At 41.3% G+C, this 16,489-nt stretch overlaps 1 protein-coding gene across 2 annotated transcripts in view; it reads right to left on the minus strand.

The window, feature by feature from the left end:
• The window catches only part of hsd11b1la (hydroxysteroid (11-beta) dehydrogenase 1-like a), a 115,503-nt gene that overhangs the window by 3,732 nt on the left and 95,282 nt on the right, over window positions 1–16,489 (minus strand). For both annotated transcript variants that reach the window (XM_052037944.1, XM_052037942.1), the window contains exon 9: window positions 3,189–3,267. In XM_052037944.1, coding sequence (XP_051893904.1) covers window positions 3,217–3,267 — 51 coding nt within the window. In that variant the 3' untranslated portion in view covers window positions 3,189–3,216. The remainder of the gene's footprint in view (window positions 1–3,188; window positions 3,268–16,489) is intronic.

The following is a 16,489-nucleotide window of genomic DNA, read 5'->3' on the forward strand; positions in this document are numbered from 1 at the left end:
TATAGGTTGTGTATTTACATAGTTATTTTTTATATATATTGGGGAAATATACATAGTTGGGGTATTTACATACATGGACAAGGTGCATAATTGGAACATTTATATAACCTTAGCTTGTGTGAGGTGGAGAATGAGAAGGAATCTGCATTACATAAAGCACCCTGTGTCTCGAACTCACAGAAGTCAATAATAGAGATTTAAAACTTTTATCTAAGCTTTTAATAGCCTCAATTCCAAAAACATGAACATTTTCTAAACAGTTTCTAAATCTCTAGAATCTTTCATTTGCAGTTTGTAGATAAGCTTGTAAAAACACTCTGTTATTTTGATGGAGGAGTTGAAGTTTTTATGTGTCTTGTGCACGGTGTTTTGCTAAATGTGAGGCTCACCGTGCTGTCGTATCATTGAGCTTCATGATCTCCAGATTGCTTTCCTGGGCTCAGTCTCACTCTTCTTCTCAGCAATGGCTGAGTGGACAGCATTACACACTGGTGCCTGCAGTTATACATACAATTTATGCATTGTACCTAAGCTGCAAAAACAATTTACAGCCATTTTCTTAGCTTCTTTAATGTAAAATGTCCCAAGTGCTTCACAGGACCATTATCCTGCAATCATGTACACTGAGCCCAGTATGGAGATTTTAAGGCAAATGGTCAAACCAACTTAAACAGGAAAGGGGTAAGAGGTAAAGAGGCCAAGGAAGGCAATACCAGAGCTTAGGGCCTTAGCACCTGAAGGCATGACTGTCAATAGTGGAGCGATTAAATTCAGAGGCAAGTAATTTGTGTCAATAAATCAGATTTAAAGCTTGATAATCCTCAGCCCAGTTTTGTCACAGTTACATTTGCCTGACAGAACTATTACTTTTGGAAGTCAAATTCAGAAATACACTGCAGGCTGCTTGACATTTGACAGTAGAATGGTCTCTTGATATTTCTGTCTGAAGCCTTTGTGGTCTGTTGTTTTGCAAGGAACTGGCTTCAGAGAAGGGCAATGGTGCTCAGGAGACGATAAAATGGGACCTTCTCAGATGGACAAGTTTTCCTCCTGTCGTGTTCTGCAACTATCTCAAATGGCTATAGATAACTTGGTCATTCAATGCAATGCATTTAAGAGCTGGCAAGTTTCTTACTTTACAATAGCAGCTGCAAAGGCAATGGGAGTGACCTGGGATTATGTAAAGCACCCTCTATGTAGCAGTCTCTCTCATTCCTTCCCAATGCACTGGGATAACAGCACGTAGTGCTGGGATCAGTCCCATTAATAATCTGTAGATTATCCAGTTGCAATGAGATGGTGGAAACTGCTGTAGGAGGCAGATCACAAATGCTGCAAGTGGAAATCAGTAGCTTGTGCTACCGATTGTAATTATGTAATTACAATCGGTAATTAATTATGGCGGTTCATTGCACTCTGCTTCTGGATTTTGGTTCTTTTAACTTCAATGGAATCAAATTTCAGAGCAGTATGATGCAGAGCCACTGATTTTTTTCACTATTTCATTATGGGAAAGGGCAGGATTTATTGTCGATCTTCGAGTTGAGGAGAGAAGCAGTTCACAGGGAACCACATTGGTGGGTCTGCAGTCACATAAAGGACACCAGATTTCCTTGCATAAAGGATAGTAATGAACCAGATGACCCTACCCTGTAGTTTCATGGTCACCATTATCAGTACAAGTTTTTTATTCCAGATTTATTTATTTAATGGGCCAAATCTTGCTTGATCTGACCCACTCTTCACACTCATCTCTATCAACCATTCTCATCTTTTACAACCCTGCAGACAAAAGGTAAATATGTGTTGGCCAAACTTAAATTTCCCAGCTACTATGGTGGGATATAAACTGACATTTCGGATCAAAACTCTGGACCCCTTAATTACGAGATGAGTAACAGAATCACCATGCTACTGCAGCATTATCTATACTGCATTAGCTTAGCACAAGTCGTCAAGGGCTACCCTTGACATTGGGGAGGAAGTACAGGAGCATGAAGACCCACACTCAATGATTCAGGAACAGCTTCTTCCCTTCCGCCATCAGATTTCTGAACGGTTTATGAACCCATGAACACTACCTCGTTATTCCGTTTTTGTTGGCACTATTTATTTATTTTTGTAATTTATAGCAATTTTCTGTCTTTGCACTGTACTGCTGCTGCAAAACAACAAATTTCACATCATATAGTGCAGTAGTGTAGTGGTTAGCATAACACTATTACGGCTCCAGCGACCCCTGTTCAATTCCCGCCACTGTCTGTAAGGAGTTTGTATGTTCTCCCCGTGTCTGCGTGGGTTTCCTCTGGCTGCTCCGGTTTCCTCCGACATTCCAAAGACGTACAGGTTAGGAGTTGTGGGCATGCTATGTTGGCGTCAGAAGCATGGGAACACTTGCGGGCTGCCCCCAGAACACTCCACGCAAAGCTGCATTTCACTGTGTGTTTTGATGTACATGTGACTAATAAAGATATCTTATCTTATAAGCCAGTGATAATAAATCTGATTCTGATTCATCTTCCCTAACCCCACACCCTCTATCCTACCCCCATCTCACCATCTACCTTGATATTTACAAGACAAGACAAGACAAAATAAGATAAGATAAGATATCTTTATTAGTCACATGTACATCAAAACCACTAACCACTACACTAACATGCCTACCCTTAGGAATAGTATAGGAAAAAAAAACTGATGGGAGTTGTCTATAGGCCACCAGATAATAACATTACAATAGCACAGGCAATAAACCAAGAAATAGATGTAGCAGAGGATGCGGAAAGTCTACAGAGAGATATAGATAGGTTAAGTGAGTGGGCAAGGGTCTGGCAGATGGAGTACGATGTTGGTAAATACGAGGTCATCCACTTTGGAAGGAGAAATAGAAGATCAGATTATTATTTAAATGGTGAAAGATCGAAGCATGCTGTTGTGCAGAGGGACTCGGGAGTGCTTGTGCATGAATCGCAAAAGGTTGGTTTGCTGCAACTATACAGGGTACTGGTAAGGTCGAGTTGCTTGGGTTCAGCAGTACACAAATAACTAAAGCAGGATCACTTGAAAATGTATTAAGGATTTGCATACTTTTTTACCAATTTGCTTATGATCTAAGCATTCAACAGATTTTGACAAGTACCATAAGTGTGTCAAAACACAGTGGAACCTGTTTAATGTGTTGTACTTACTGTGCTGGTGTGTTCTCGCTGAGACTGGCTAACCTGAATGAGTTCTATTGAGGAGTCCTGAGGTATCAGCTCCGCTAACCTGCACAACCAAAAATAAAATTCATCAGGAAGGTTGTTTTAACAAATACAATTTGTGGACTTGCAAGAAAAAGTCTACACAACTTATAATCAACCAGGAAACACTTCAGTATTAGGTCAACAACCTGCTGTATTACAACATGAAATAAAATATCTACAGTAGAGTTATTTTCATTAGAAAAATACACAGGACATTCTATAGTCAAGATAGAACACTGAGAATCACTCTTTCTCTATAGCTTTGTGACTTTCCTTTGTAACCCAACGGGATGGTTCGAGACACCTCTGAGAGTAATTCTGGGAGAATAATCATGTGGCCATTAGAACTTATTGTCTGTATTTCCAATTTTTTTCAACACTTTTGCTTATTAAGTAATATTTCATTCAGGTGGGAAAGAGAAGGTTGTTTGTCAGGCTGGTGGGAGGGAACAGTTCATATGGTGATAGTACACCCAATCTGTCCACCCAGAATTGGCAATGTAATTCAAAGACAAACTGATAAAGGAACAGGGAGGCCATTTAGCCCCTTCAGCCTGTTCTTCATTTAGTGAGATTATGAAGTTTGTTTATAGCAGAGTGGCAGGAAGGTTTAGTCAAGACATTCCAGAGCTTAAGATCGACACAGGTGTAAGCATAGATGTCAATGGTGGAATTATTAAAATCAGGGGTATGCATGAAGCCAGAAATGGAGGAATGCAGAAATTTATAATGGTTTAGTGCTGGATATGATACAGACTTTGTGTGAAGCCATGAAGTGATTTAAAATGAGTACTAGCAAACCAAGGAGTCATCAGACTGGGTGCCAATTGTTCGACAGGAACAGGGATGATGGGTGAACAGGGCTGCAAACTCCAATAATTTTAGCTCCTGTATCAGTGATGAAACATGCACATCAGCGATTGGGAAACTCCCTCCACGCCCAGAGATCACACAGGTTAGTCTGCACTCAGGAGATCATTAGAAATAAAGGCAAGAGTACGCCACTCAACCTTGTTCCTGCTCCTCTATTCAATAAGGTCATTTACCTCACTGCCACTTTTCCGCATTAACTCCATTTCTCTTGATTCCCTTAATATCTATAGATCGATTGAAAAGGCTCAGTGACTGAGCCTCTGCAGCCTTCTCTGGGTGAGGACATTTCAGCTCAGCTCTATCCTTAATGGCTGACCTTTTATTCTGAGACATATGATCCTGGTTTTGGACACCCCTGCCGGGGAAACATCAGTTCTACAAATACCCATAAGACCTATTTATATATTTCAATGTGATAACCTCTCATTCTTCTAAGCCCAGGATAGTAAAGACCCAGTCTGTTTAATCAGCTCTCAGACCACATACCTGCCGTTCCCCAAATCAGCCTAGTGAACCTTTGCTGCACCCTGTCTATCACAAGTATATCCTTCCTTAGGTAGGGAGACCTGTACACAATATTCCAGATGCATTGTCAAAGGGGACTTATTAATTGGTGCAAGATGCCTTTGGTCTTGTACTCAGATCCTCTTGCAATAAAGTCCAACATACTGGCTCCCTTCCTAATTGCTTACTGTACTGTAGTAAGCTCACATTAACTTCGAGCAATTCATTTTTTTATCCAAAATAAACCTTATTCATAATAAAAGACAAGCTATATACAATAATAAAGTAATAATAAAACAGTGCAAACCTTTACATTCATGTACAGATCAATTATTAGCGTTACTTTTTACACAAACCACAGCACCGATGCCACTCATGTGGCTCCCTGGGGTGATACCCCAATCCCATACTTACAATCTTTAAGGGGCTTCCTCGCCTGACCCCGCCCCTCCCTCTCCTGTGGCAGAAGAACCCTAAAATGTCGTCCTTCCCCACCGAGCCCTTGCGTTGGCTGCACCCAGCTTCAGTGCGTCCCTCAGCACGTACTCCTGCAGCCTGGAATGTGCCAGTCGGCAGCATTCCCCTACGGACATCTCGCAGTGCTGGGAGACCAACAAGTTTTGGGCAGCCCAAAGGGCATCTTTCACCGAGTTGATGACCTTCCAGCAGCAGTTGACGTCCGTCTCTGTGTGTGTCCCCGGGAACAGCCCTAGATCAGAGAATCCTCTGTTACGCAGCTGCTGGGGATGAACTGTGACAAGGACCCTTGCATCTTTCGCCACACCCTCCTCGCAAACCCACAGCCTTTGAGCAATTCATGCACAAGGACACTCATCAACAGGCTTCCGTCCCTCGCCTTCTAAAAAAAATTCCTTCTTTCTCGACGTTTGAAATAACACAGTATTATTGTGGTGAGCACGCTGAAGAGCAGGGAGATGGGCCCCAAGTGATCCAGATGGGAAGATCACTCTCACCCATAGCACCTGTGCAGTGCCATTTTAGAACTGTTTCTGTGCACGATAACATTTCCAGTCCAGATTCAGATTCAAATCAGTTTATTGTCATATACACCAGGGTGCAATGAAATTCCTTGCTCGTGTGAAGCTCACAGAGTAAACAGTGTACATGGTAATGATAAATACAACAATAAATACAGCGACTAGCACAAAACAACAGAATGGTGCAAAGATAGTAGTACAATCTGAAGCAGTGCAAAGAGAAATGCTGAAGTGACAATAATGGAATAACCAAGAGAGGTAGAATTAAGAGAACGTGGCAGCGCCACCGGGAAGGGATGTGAAAGCCCACAATTTCTCTTTTAAGTGCTGAGTGTGACTTTTCATTCTGAATTTGCTTGACCAGTGTCCTGCAGGTTACCTTCAATTCTTTTTGAGAATGATGAGTTTTAACACAAATCAAGGGTCAGGAACTGTACCCCTGTTGCACCCTTGCTCTTTAGCCAGAAGTATGACCACCATACCTGCTATCTGCAAGTGCTCTTGATTAGCAAGTGTGGAGTCCTGTGAATGAGATGAGTCACCTGCCAGGAATTTGCAGCATTGTGCATGGTTCCAGCAACAAAGGAAGGCAAAGGTCAGGCTGCCACGTTTCCTGCACAGCTGCCAGGGAGAATTGACAGCTCAAAGTGGGGAAGTAAATTGAAACCAGGCCCACCAGAGGCCAACAGGTGTGAAGATGCTGCTGGCTGTCAATCAGCAACATTGTTCCCGGAACTCGGTACTCGCTGAGGAATCTCTGGTATTTTATTTTCATTTCTTTGCAACCAAAACAATTTTTTAAAAATTCTTCCATGGAATCGGGGAGTCATTGGCAAGGTGAGCATTTAATGTCCATCCTTAAATGTCTTTGAGAGGATGTCAGGGAGTCACTTTCTTGTACCAGTAGTGAAGGTGCTCCTGCTGTGTTGTTTGATAAGAAGTCATATGATAAAGACCTTGCAATGATGGAAAAAGAGTGGCATGTTTCTAAGTCAGGATGGGGGCTGAGGTGGTGGAAGATGAGTGAAGCGGGTATACAAAAAAACAGGAAATAAATGAATGTTTAATATTAGAGGAACGTACATTATTTGGTCTTGATGCTGGCAAATGGCATTAGTATAGATGGGCAAAAAAGATCAGCATGGATACAATGGGCTGAAGGGCCTGTTTCCATACTGTACAACTCTATCATTCTATGGAGACACAAGAAACTGCAGATGCTGGAATCTGGAGCATAAGGTAAATTGCTGGAAGAACTCAGTGGGTCAAGCGGCATCTGTCGAGGCAAAGAGATGGTCAACACTTCGGGTCAAGACCCTGCATCAGGACGGAGAGTGGAGAGGGAAGAGGGCCAGTATGTAGAAGTGAGAGGAAGGGGTGACACAGAGGCTGGTGGGTGATAGGTGAAACCAGATGGGGGGGGGGGGGGATGATGGCCAGATGGAGCCAGATGGGGGAGGGGAGGAGTGTCGAGGCAGATGCTGGTAGGTGGTAAGTGGAACCAATTAATAAGAAAAGTAATTAGGCAGATGGAGCCAAGTGGGGGAGGGGACAGGAAAGGTGAATGGAGGGAGAAGAAACCCAGGTAGATGGATATGTGGGTGATGGGCAGATGGAACTGAGTGGGGGAGGGTGATGAGGGGTGAGGGATTGAAACATATGACTATATAATCCAATGTGAATTTGAACAATGCTACAGTCCACTACCCTGCTTAACACGTTCTCCAAACAGCTTGCCTGCCAAATTTCTATCTATTTCCCTCTTGAAAGTGTCAATATTTTTCAAAGTCAATGATAGGGTTGACCTGAAATCCCCTGGAATTATAGATTGATCATGTGTAGGACCACGTTGCAATCAAGCCTGGAATAAAAACCAAGTGACTTTATATGTGTTTTTTTCCGTTTTCCTAAAACATATGATTCTGGTTATAAAACTATATCCTCTGATTCACAAGCTCTCCTAGTTCCTCCATTTCCTGGATTCCCTATTTCAATAATTTCCCTGTTTATGAGGGTTCTCTGCTAATTCCTCAACTGCATTGTGTCCTCCTGTAATTTTCTTAGTTTCTGATGTTATTTCTTAATTGTTCCAATTTCTGGTGCTCCCTTGACCTTCCATCACTCCCCTTGTTCCCCAAACACTAGCTCCCTGCATCAGTGGGCAGTTGGCCACCATAGCTTTCTTGCCAATCAGGAAGTGGTTTGCAGGGGGTTTGAAGGCAGAAGGCTTCAGGACATCTACAGACCTTCAGTTACTCTCAAACTCTCTCTGTGGGGCCATGGGGCAGGACTTTTCCTCCAGGCTTCACTAGGAAAATCATGACGTACCCTAACCCTTTGCTTGGTGACCTATGTCCACATGGTTGATTCCCAGGATGAAGGGGTTGTAGGGTGATCTTACTGAAATTTATAAGATCCTGATGGAGCTTTTGCAGGGCAGATGCTGGGAGGAATCCATAAACAGAGTGCATCAATTCAAAATAAGAGGAAGAATTAAGATAGAGATAGAGAGGAGTTTCTTCTCTCAGAGTCATGAAGCTTCAAACTTCACTATCTCAATGAGATATGGAGGTGGAGTCTTCGAATATATTCAAAGCTGAGATATATTGATATTTAGAGGGGAGTTGAGGATTAGGAGGAACAGGCAGGAAAGTGGAATTGAAGCCAAAACCAGGTCAGCCGTGAATTTATTGAATGGCGGAGCAGGCTCAAGAGGCAGAATGGTCAACTCCTGTTCCCATTCATTACTCCCAGCAACATCCTCCAAATGTCCCTGTTGGGCAGTAAGTAGACCAACAACTTTTAAATAGGATCGAGCAGTCAAAATGATCATGGTATCCTGAAGTGTATGCTCTCCAAGTAAAAATCTACCCCAGTTGGACATATGTGCACATCAGAAGAAGGCTTGAATCTGCTTCTATCAGGTCATTTACACATATTTGTAATATACACTTAAGCAGTTTTTGCAGGGAGGCTCCAGATGAGCACAGAGCAAACAGATCCAAGCCGAAAATTCCAATCTCTGTTACCACATTCCATCTGCTCTGACTGTGTGGAATTCCTAATCCAAGCACAATATTTAAACACTCATTCCTGATTAAAGGCTGCTGAAGCCTATTTTGGGATCAATGGCCCTTATTGGCCATTGGAAGAAGCCAAAATCTTCATTTGCCAATCTGTGCCAGTGTTAGCTGTGGTTCAGTGGGCAGCCTTCCTGCCTCTTAGTGGTAAGTTGTGAGTACAAACCCCACCTCAGGAGCTTGTGTTCACAAAATCTAGACTGAGTTGCAGTACAGTGTTGAGGGAGTGCTGCATTGTTGGGGAAATTATCATAGAATTATAGAACCATAGAGCCGTGCAGCACAGAAACAGGCCCTGACGACCCATCTCTTCCATGACAACTCATTTATGCACCCTGCCCAGGGACTTCACATCCTCCCTGAACTATGTTGACCAGAACTGGATCCAATACTCCAACTGTGGCCAAAGCTCAATTAGAATACTGAATGCCTGCTTCTGCATAAGTGGCCTAACCATCTACATGTGTATTGCACACCACTGGAGCTGGTCATGTCCACGTGCCTCTGAGCATCAGCCTGCCATGTACTAGAGGTCTACTAAAATTCAAATCTGACCCAAACCTAAGCAAGACCAACATATATAATGGGATCCCACTATCAACAGTGGATCTGGATGGAAAATCACAAACTGGGATTATGACATGTAATGTGAGTGATTATTTTTCTGATAAAGTTCTACTGCGTAGTGAGCATAAGTGTTCCAGTAGACAATAGAATTTCTGGGCCATAAACCTAACAGTAAGAAAAAAATGGTAAATGTAGGCTATTATGAATGACAGGAGGTAAATTAAACCATGTCCCTATCCCTGTTGTACCTCCCACTCGTTATTCAATATCCTTTACACATTCATTACTGGCCATCACTCACAAACCTGATGAAGCATTTGGCATTTCTGCCTTGCTTCAATGTCTTTGTCAAGAGGCTGCTAATAAAAAGAGGAAGACTGATTTTATTTTGTGTCTTGGTAAAGTAAAACATTTACAGGAACATATGAATACCTTGTTCAGACCTCACAGAATCACAGGAAGAGGCCATTCAGACCATTAAGAACATGCCAGCTATTTGTGAGAAATTTATTAAGTCCCATTCCCCATACCTTTCCCCAGAGTGCTGCATATTATTTTCCTTCAAATATTCATCCAATTACTTTTGGAAAGCCCTGTTTGATTCTGTGTACATCACCCCTACTGACAGACAGCTCTAGGTCATCAGCATTCTCTGTGCAAAATAGTTTATCTTCATATTCCCCTAAATCTTTTACCCTTCATTCAAATCTATGTCCTTTAGTCCTTGGTTCATCTAAGAGGGAGAAGAGTTTCCCACAATCTAGCCTATCTGAACCGAGCATGACCATGTACATTTCTATCAAACCTCCTTCTCTTTGCTTCATTGCGAGCAGCCCCTACTTCTGCAGTCTAATCTCATCTATGGAACCTTTCTAGTAAATCCTTTCTGCACCCTGCCCAGGGACCTTACATCCTCTGTGAAGTCTGGTGACCAGAACTGGATCCAATACTCCAGCTGTGGCCAAAACTTTTTAGCCTCAACTAGAATGCTCACATGGTAAGTAATATTGAGTCTTTGCAAATGGTTCAAAGGAAAACCACTAGATTAAACCTCAGTGTAAAACTTCTTCATCATCCAGTTGCTTCTAAGAGCTGGGGTTCTTCACTTCAGATATTTTGGGATCAGATTGAGGTTTGCAAGATGACAAATGGAATAAAATATGCTTTTGTGGAGAGTTTGGTTCATTTAATACTTTAGGGAGAAATATTCAGCTCTGATCTATTCAGAAGCCAATCTGTTGTTCTTGCCAGCTGAATGACACATAACAGATGAACATTCAGTGTGCATACCGGGCACCATACTCCAGTATGAAACAGGCTAGAGCCTCGCAAACTGATGAGGGTTCAGGGTTTAGGAGAGTGGTTAAAACTGGAGACAAATCCAATTCATTCACAGATGTCAAGGATGTGGATGTCACAGACATGGCCAGCATTTATAGCCCAACTATGTGGTGAGCAGCACATAGCAGTTTCCTCCAACTGGGTATCTTCCTGTGTGGTCTGGATTCCCATACAGTTAAGTGCAGGCAAGGATTGCAAATTTCCTTCTCTGAAGGACTTTAGTGAACAACATGGGCTTTTAAAATAAGCCACATTTCCTAGTGCTAGCTTTTATAAATTCCAGTTTTATTTAGTTATTTGAATTGAAATTTCCCATCTGCCTTGACGGATTTGAACTCTTGCCTTTGTATCATCAGCTCAGGGACCTCATTGACTTGTCCAGTAACATAACCATTATGTTACCATTCCCTTTTTCAGATTAGTCTGAAGCACATTCAGTCATTGAAACCTTCTACCAATGTGGCAAATGTACAATAAATATGTGTTGTAAAATGACTGATAAAGCCATGAGTTTAATTCATATTCTGTCCTGACTCAGCTGAGCTAAGAAAAGTCAATGAGGAAGGGAAGGAGGAATTGTTGCAATCCTGGCACTCACAGATGAGAAAATTTTAAAGGAAGTGAGTCCCTAGTTACTATCTACTGACCCCTGCTGGGGGTCCCCTAGTGTGGATAGCGTAGTTAGGCACTATCACACTAAATGGCTGGTCAACACTGACTTCCTACAGTCAGGTGCAATGACAAGTTGCTTTAGGGCATCATACCAGAGGAGTTTTTTTAATTTGTTCATTGGAAGTGGGTATTGCTGGCAAAGCCACCATTTATTCCTTTTCTCTAATTGCTTCTGAGTTGCCAGGATTGCAACAATTCCTCCTTCCCTTGCTCATTGACGGGCCCATTTCACTGGGCAATTTACAGTCAACTCAGTGGGAGAGTTATGTATATGCCAGTCCAGGTTAAGGACTGAGATTTGCTTCACTAGAGGATATTAGCAAGCAAGACCTTTCACAATAATGCAGTAACTTCACTGTTATTGGTATCTGGCAGATTTAATAACATGAATTTAACTTCCCCAATCATCATGGTGAGATTTGAACTCATGGCTCCTACTGCAGTAACTTGCTGCTGCTGGTAACTTGGCTACCACATTACCACATGCACACCAAGGCTCTACTAACAAGATTGCAGAACATAGTGACAAAAGCAGGAAGATGCGACCTGAAGCTGCCAGTAGAAGACACACTAAACAGTGACAACAGAAACAGATTGCTGGTTAATTGATATTTATGAATATAAATAAAACACAAGTTGTGAAGCTTTAAAAATATTTCATAGATTCCATGCAGGCACAGACTCCTGTGTCTTAGACCATTCAACTCCTCAAGTCCATTTTGCTATCTGATTACATCATGGTTATCTTGTATTAATTCTTTGGTTTTGTGACCTGCCTAAACAAAGTTGATTATTACACTGAAGAAAATCATTTATTTGAATTATGGAATATGAACTGGCAATATTAATTCAGCATTTCAAATAGTATGCTACAATCATGCCATTTTATTTACATTGCCTGGTTTCAAATCCCACTCCAGTGAGTTGAGCACAAAAACAGGTTAACATTCCAGTTTAGGACTTTGCTGAGACCGCACCTGGAGTACTGCATGCGGTTTTGGTTTCTGGACAGAAAGGAGAATACACTTGCTTTGGTGGGTGCGGTTCAGATTCACAAGTAGATGCTGAGAGTTGTTCCCTTCATGCTGGAGAGTCCAGAACCAGGAGATACAGAGTCACAACCATCTTGGACAGAGATGAGGAGAAAGTTCTTCACTCAAAGACTTATAAACCTTGGAAATTTCTGTGCCAGTAGGCTGTGGCCACTCAATCACCTTACATATTCAAGAATACTAAGGGAATCAGGGAAAATAGGGTTCAGGTAGAAAAATGAAGTTGAGGGACGGGATTAATCATCGTCTTATTTTATGATGGAGCAGGTTCAAAGGCCAGACGGCCTAATCCTGTTTCTATTTTGCATGTTCTTAAATTCTCATACTGTGCTAAGAGTATGCTGCATTATCAGATGAAATGCTAAACTGATTCCCCATCTGTCCTTTCAGGTAGATGTCAAAGATACCATGGCATTATTTTGAAGAAAAGCAGGCGGGATTTCCTCCGTGATCCAGCCAATATTTATCCTTCAAAAACCAGGGAAAGGAAGGATTAGATGGTTGTTATCACATTACTCCATATGGGAGCTTGCTTTGCAGAAGTTCCAATAACAATCTCATTTGAAAAGTATTTAATTGACTGTAATAAAAATATAAAATGTTGGAAATATTCACAGGAAGCATCTGTGAAAAGAGAATCAGAGTTCACGTTTCAGGTCAAAGATCCTTTCTCAGGACAGCATGACGGCTGACAAAGGATTTTCGACCTGATACAATAACATTGTTTTTCTTTCCTCAGATGCTGCCTAACCTGCTGAGTGCTTCCAGCATATTCTGTTTTTTATTTCAGATTTCGATCTGCATTTTTAAAATATTTTCATTGTCTGTAAACATGATTCGGAAGTCTCAGTTTTGTAAAAGGCAGTATGGACATAAAAGTCTTTCTGTCTCTGTCTTAGTGAACTTATTGGTTAAATATTAATCATAATAATTATAATTATCATTGGTAAATTATAATAATACAAAAATGACTGATTTGTCAGCTGAAATCTGAAACGTTTAAGAGGTTAATCCTATTAAAATAATCAGATAGTTTAAATCAAATGAAATTGAGTGCAGAACTGAGTTAGACAGATACAACATGAAAATAGTGAAGCCTCATCTGATGTGCACTTGGTATTAGGTTAGCAGTTCATTGACGTAGCTGCAATCATAAATTTTATGATTTTTTTCTTTTGCTATTGAGGTTAGATTTACCATCATTTCTCTCTTGATGGAAGATTGAGCGAGGTGCATAGGGAGCATGAGATGAAAAACTAGGATATAAAGTGCAATGTGGTGCCAGCATTGTCCCATTAAACCGCTGAGAGAAAGTGACTAACTGAAACAACTTCTGAAAATATTTCGCAGAGTTTGGACAATAGCTAAATAAAAAAACGGTTTGTTAGAGGAAAAAAACACAATCTTACACAATTTGCATTTATATGGTTCATCAATCACAGTGAAAGATGCTTCACAGGAACAGGACTTAACACTGGGTCATGTAAGTAGATATTTCATGACCAGAAGTTTGTATGAGGACAGGTTGATAGTTGTGAGCTGCATTTGCTCCAAGCCCATTCTTTACTCTGCCAATTTTTTAAAGGCTAATGGTATGAGCCCCCTTATAGGATGCTAAGAAAAGGGGTAAGAGCTTGAGATTTTGGGAAACAGCTTGAACAGGCAAAATAAATTGATATTTTAATTAAGTAAGAATGAATAGTATTTATGTCACATACATAAGTGACGTCATACATAATGATGACACAAGAGACTGCAGATGCTGGAATCTGGAGGTCGAGGTGTTGAGTTCCTCCAGCAGACTGTTTGTTGCTCATACATAATGACGTTATGCCATGAATCAGGATAACCCAATGGCTTTTCAAACCAATCAAATACTTTTAAATTATAGTCATGGTTATGATGTGGGGGAAAACAGTAGCCAATTTATGCACAGTAAGGTCCCACAGACAGAAACAAAATAAATAGCCTGATGATGTGCACTTTAGCAATGGGCAAGGCCTTACCTAAATTGCACATTACAGAAACTGTGGTTTCCACAATATCAGACTTCTACCGCAATGGCCAGATGATCTGACCCGCTCCCATCCCTGGGATCTATCACTTCCCCTGTGGCCTCTCCTAGGACTTATCATCAACCCACACAATCCCAGGTCCAGATTCTGTGAACCAAACTAGCTGTATGTCTGGAGTGCAGCACAAAGTTAGTAAGCTAAAACACCCCAGAGAGCAGATTTAATGGTATGATACAGATATTTTAGAAAAGTACAGGAAGGCTTTTTTATCCTGGTTAAGCTGGTTCCACCCAGAAATTAATATGCTCACTGACTTCTACAAATTGCCACAATTAGTCGAAGTAAATATTACTTTTCTACAACTTTGCCTGCCTTGACTGCAACTCAATCACAATTTTCTGAAGTTCATCCCACAGTTCACCTAAAGTCTTGGTGATGTTGGTTAAGGGATAAATATTGCTCGGAACTCTCCTGGTCTTCTTCAGATATTCCCATGGAACTTATTACATCCATCTGAGAAAGTAAATGGAACCTCCATCTAATATGGGACATGAACCCATAACACTGAGCCGAAAGATTGATTTGCAAAGTCCTGTGTTACAAACTGCGGATAAACCAGAAGCAACTGTCCTGAGAGATGAAAAGCAGTAATTTCTCAAGTTAACCTTTTAATGCTCAGCCATACTATTAATACAGTATTGCATGATAAAGGGAAAAAAAGAATTGTGGTCATTAAGATGATGCCCAGTTACACACCCGTCTACAAATGTAAAAATGTTGCTGATTGATTGATTTCATCTGATTTATTTGGTTTCTTAATTGAAACATTTACACTTCAAAGAATATACAGGCATTTAAATGAATTTACTGATTTGAACTCAGTAGTGTCTGCCTTCCCAGCAGTTATCAGAAGGTGCTGGGAGGGAAGGGACCTCCACTCCCACACTGCAAGTGATGAGTTTTCCAATGCACAACCTGTCTGAGTTATTGAGTCAGGCAGTAAAATATTTGTAACCTTGGGATTTGCTCTTTTCCTCTGCTATCTCCTCTGTGTAGAACAGTATTCCCATTGCAGTCAATTCCTGTTCATTTGAAACCAACACCACGTTCCAAAGTGATGCATTTAACAGAGACACTGGGGGGAAGCCACAGTTGCAGTCATCAGCTCTCTGCTGCCAAATGCATTCTCCCTCCACACATTATTGCAAAGGAGTTGAAAGTAATCATACATCATAAAAGTCCTCAAACATTTTTACCCTTAAAGGGATTGTTTCAGCTCCAGGATTGAGAGGCAGGGTTTGGGAGTAGTGTGGATGAAGGGGCTGGGGGTGGAGGGCAGCTTATGTTTCCAACAGGAACAGTAAGAGATTAAACTACAGCTGTTACAATTGGCCACCTCGTTTGATGATGCTTGGTCCTCCAAGCTTCTCAAACTAGAAAGACAGGATTACATTTATACAGTGTCTTTCTGTCCCAAAATGCTTTACGCCTAATAAGGTGGTTTTAAAATGAGATTAGTATTGTACTCTAGAAAATGTACAAGCAATTTATGCACAGCAAGTTCATCCAGACCCTAATGTATTAATGGGCTGATAATTTGTTTTCATAATGAAGGATACGGATTGAATATTCCATATTTCTTTACAATAGAAAGAGGCCATTTCAGCCCATTGAATCTATGCCAGCTCACAGAACAATCCCATTCCATCACAAATTATTTCCCTATTTTTCCCATATTTCCATCATCTACCCCCAGATTCTACCACTCACCTGCACACTAGGGACAATTAGCAGCAGCCAATTAACGTACCAACCCGCACGTCTTTTGGGGATGTGGGAGGAAACTGGAGAACCTAGAGGAAACCCATGCAGTCATATCAACGTGAAAACTGCACACAGCACTGAAGGCCAGGATTGAACCAGGGTTACTGGAGTTGTGAGTCAGCAGCTCTATTAGGTGTGCCACCAAGCAGTGTCATGGAACAGCATCTTGCGATCTTAAGCATCTGCTCGAGAGGATAGTCAGAGAAGTTAGTTAAAATTCAATTGATTATCGTTGTATTTTTCAGGTTCTGCAATTCAGAATTGACTGTTTTCCCAGAGAGGTGCAATAACAGTCATGTTCATGTCTCTCTGCGTCAC

Source organism: Pristis pectinata, chromosome 24, assembly GCF_009764475.1.
Source record: "Pristis pectinata isolate sPriPec2 chromosome 24, sPriPec2.1.pri, whole genome shotgun sequence".
NCBI lineage: Eukaryota > Metazoa > Chordata > Chondrichthyes > Rhinopristiformes > Pristidae > Pristis > Pristis pectinata.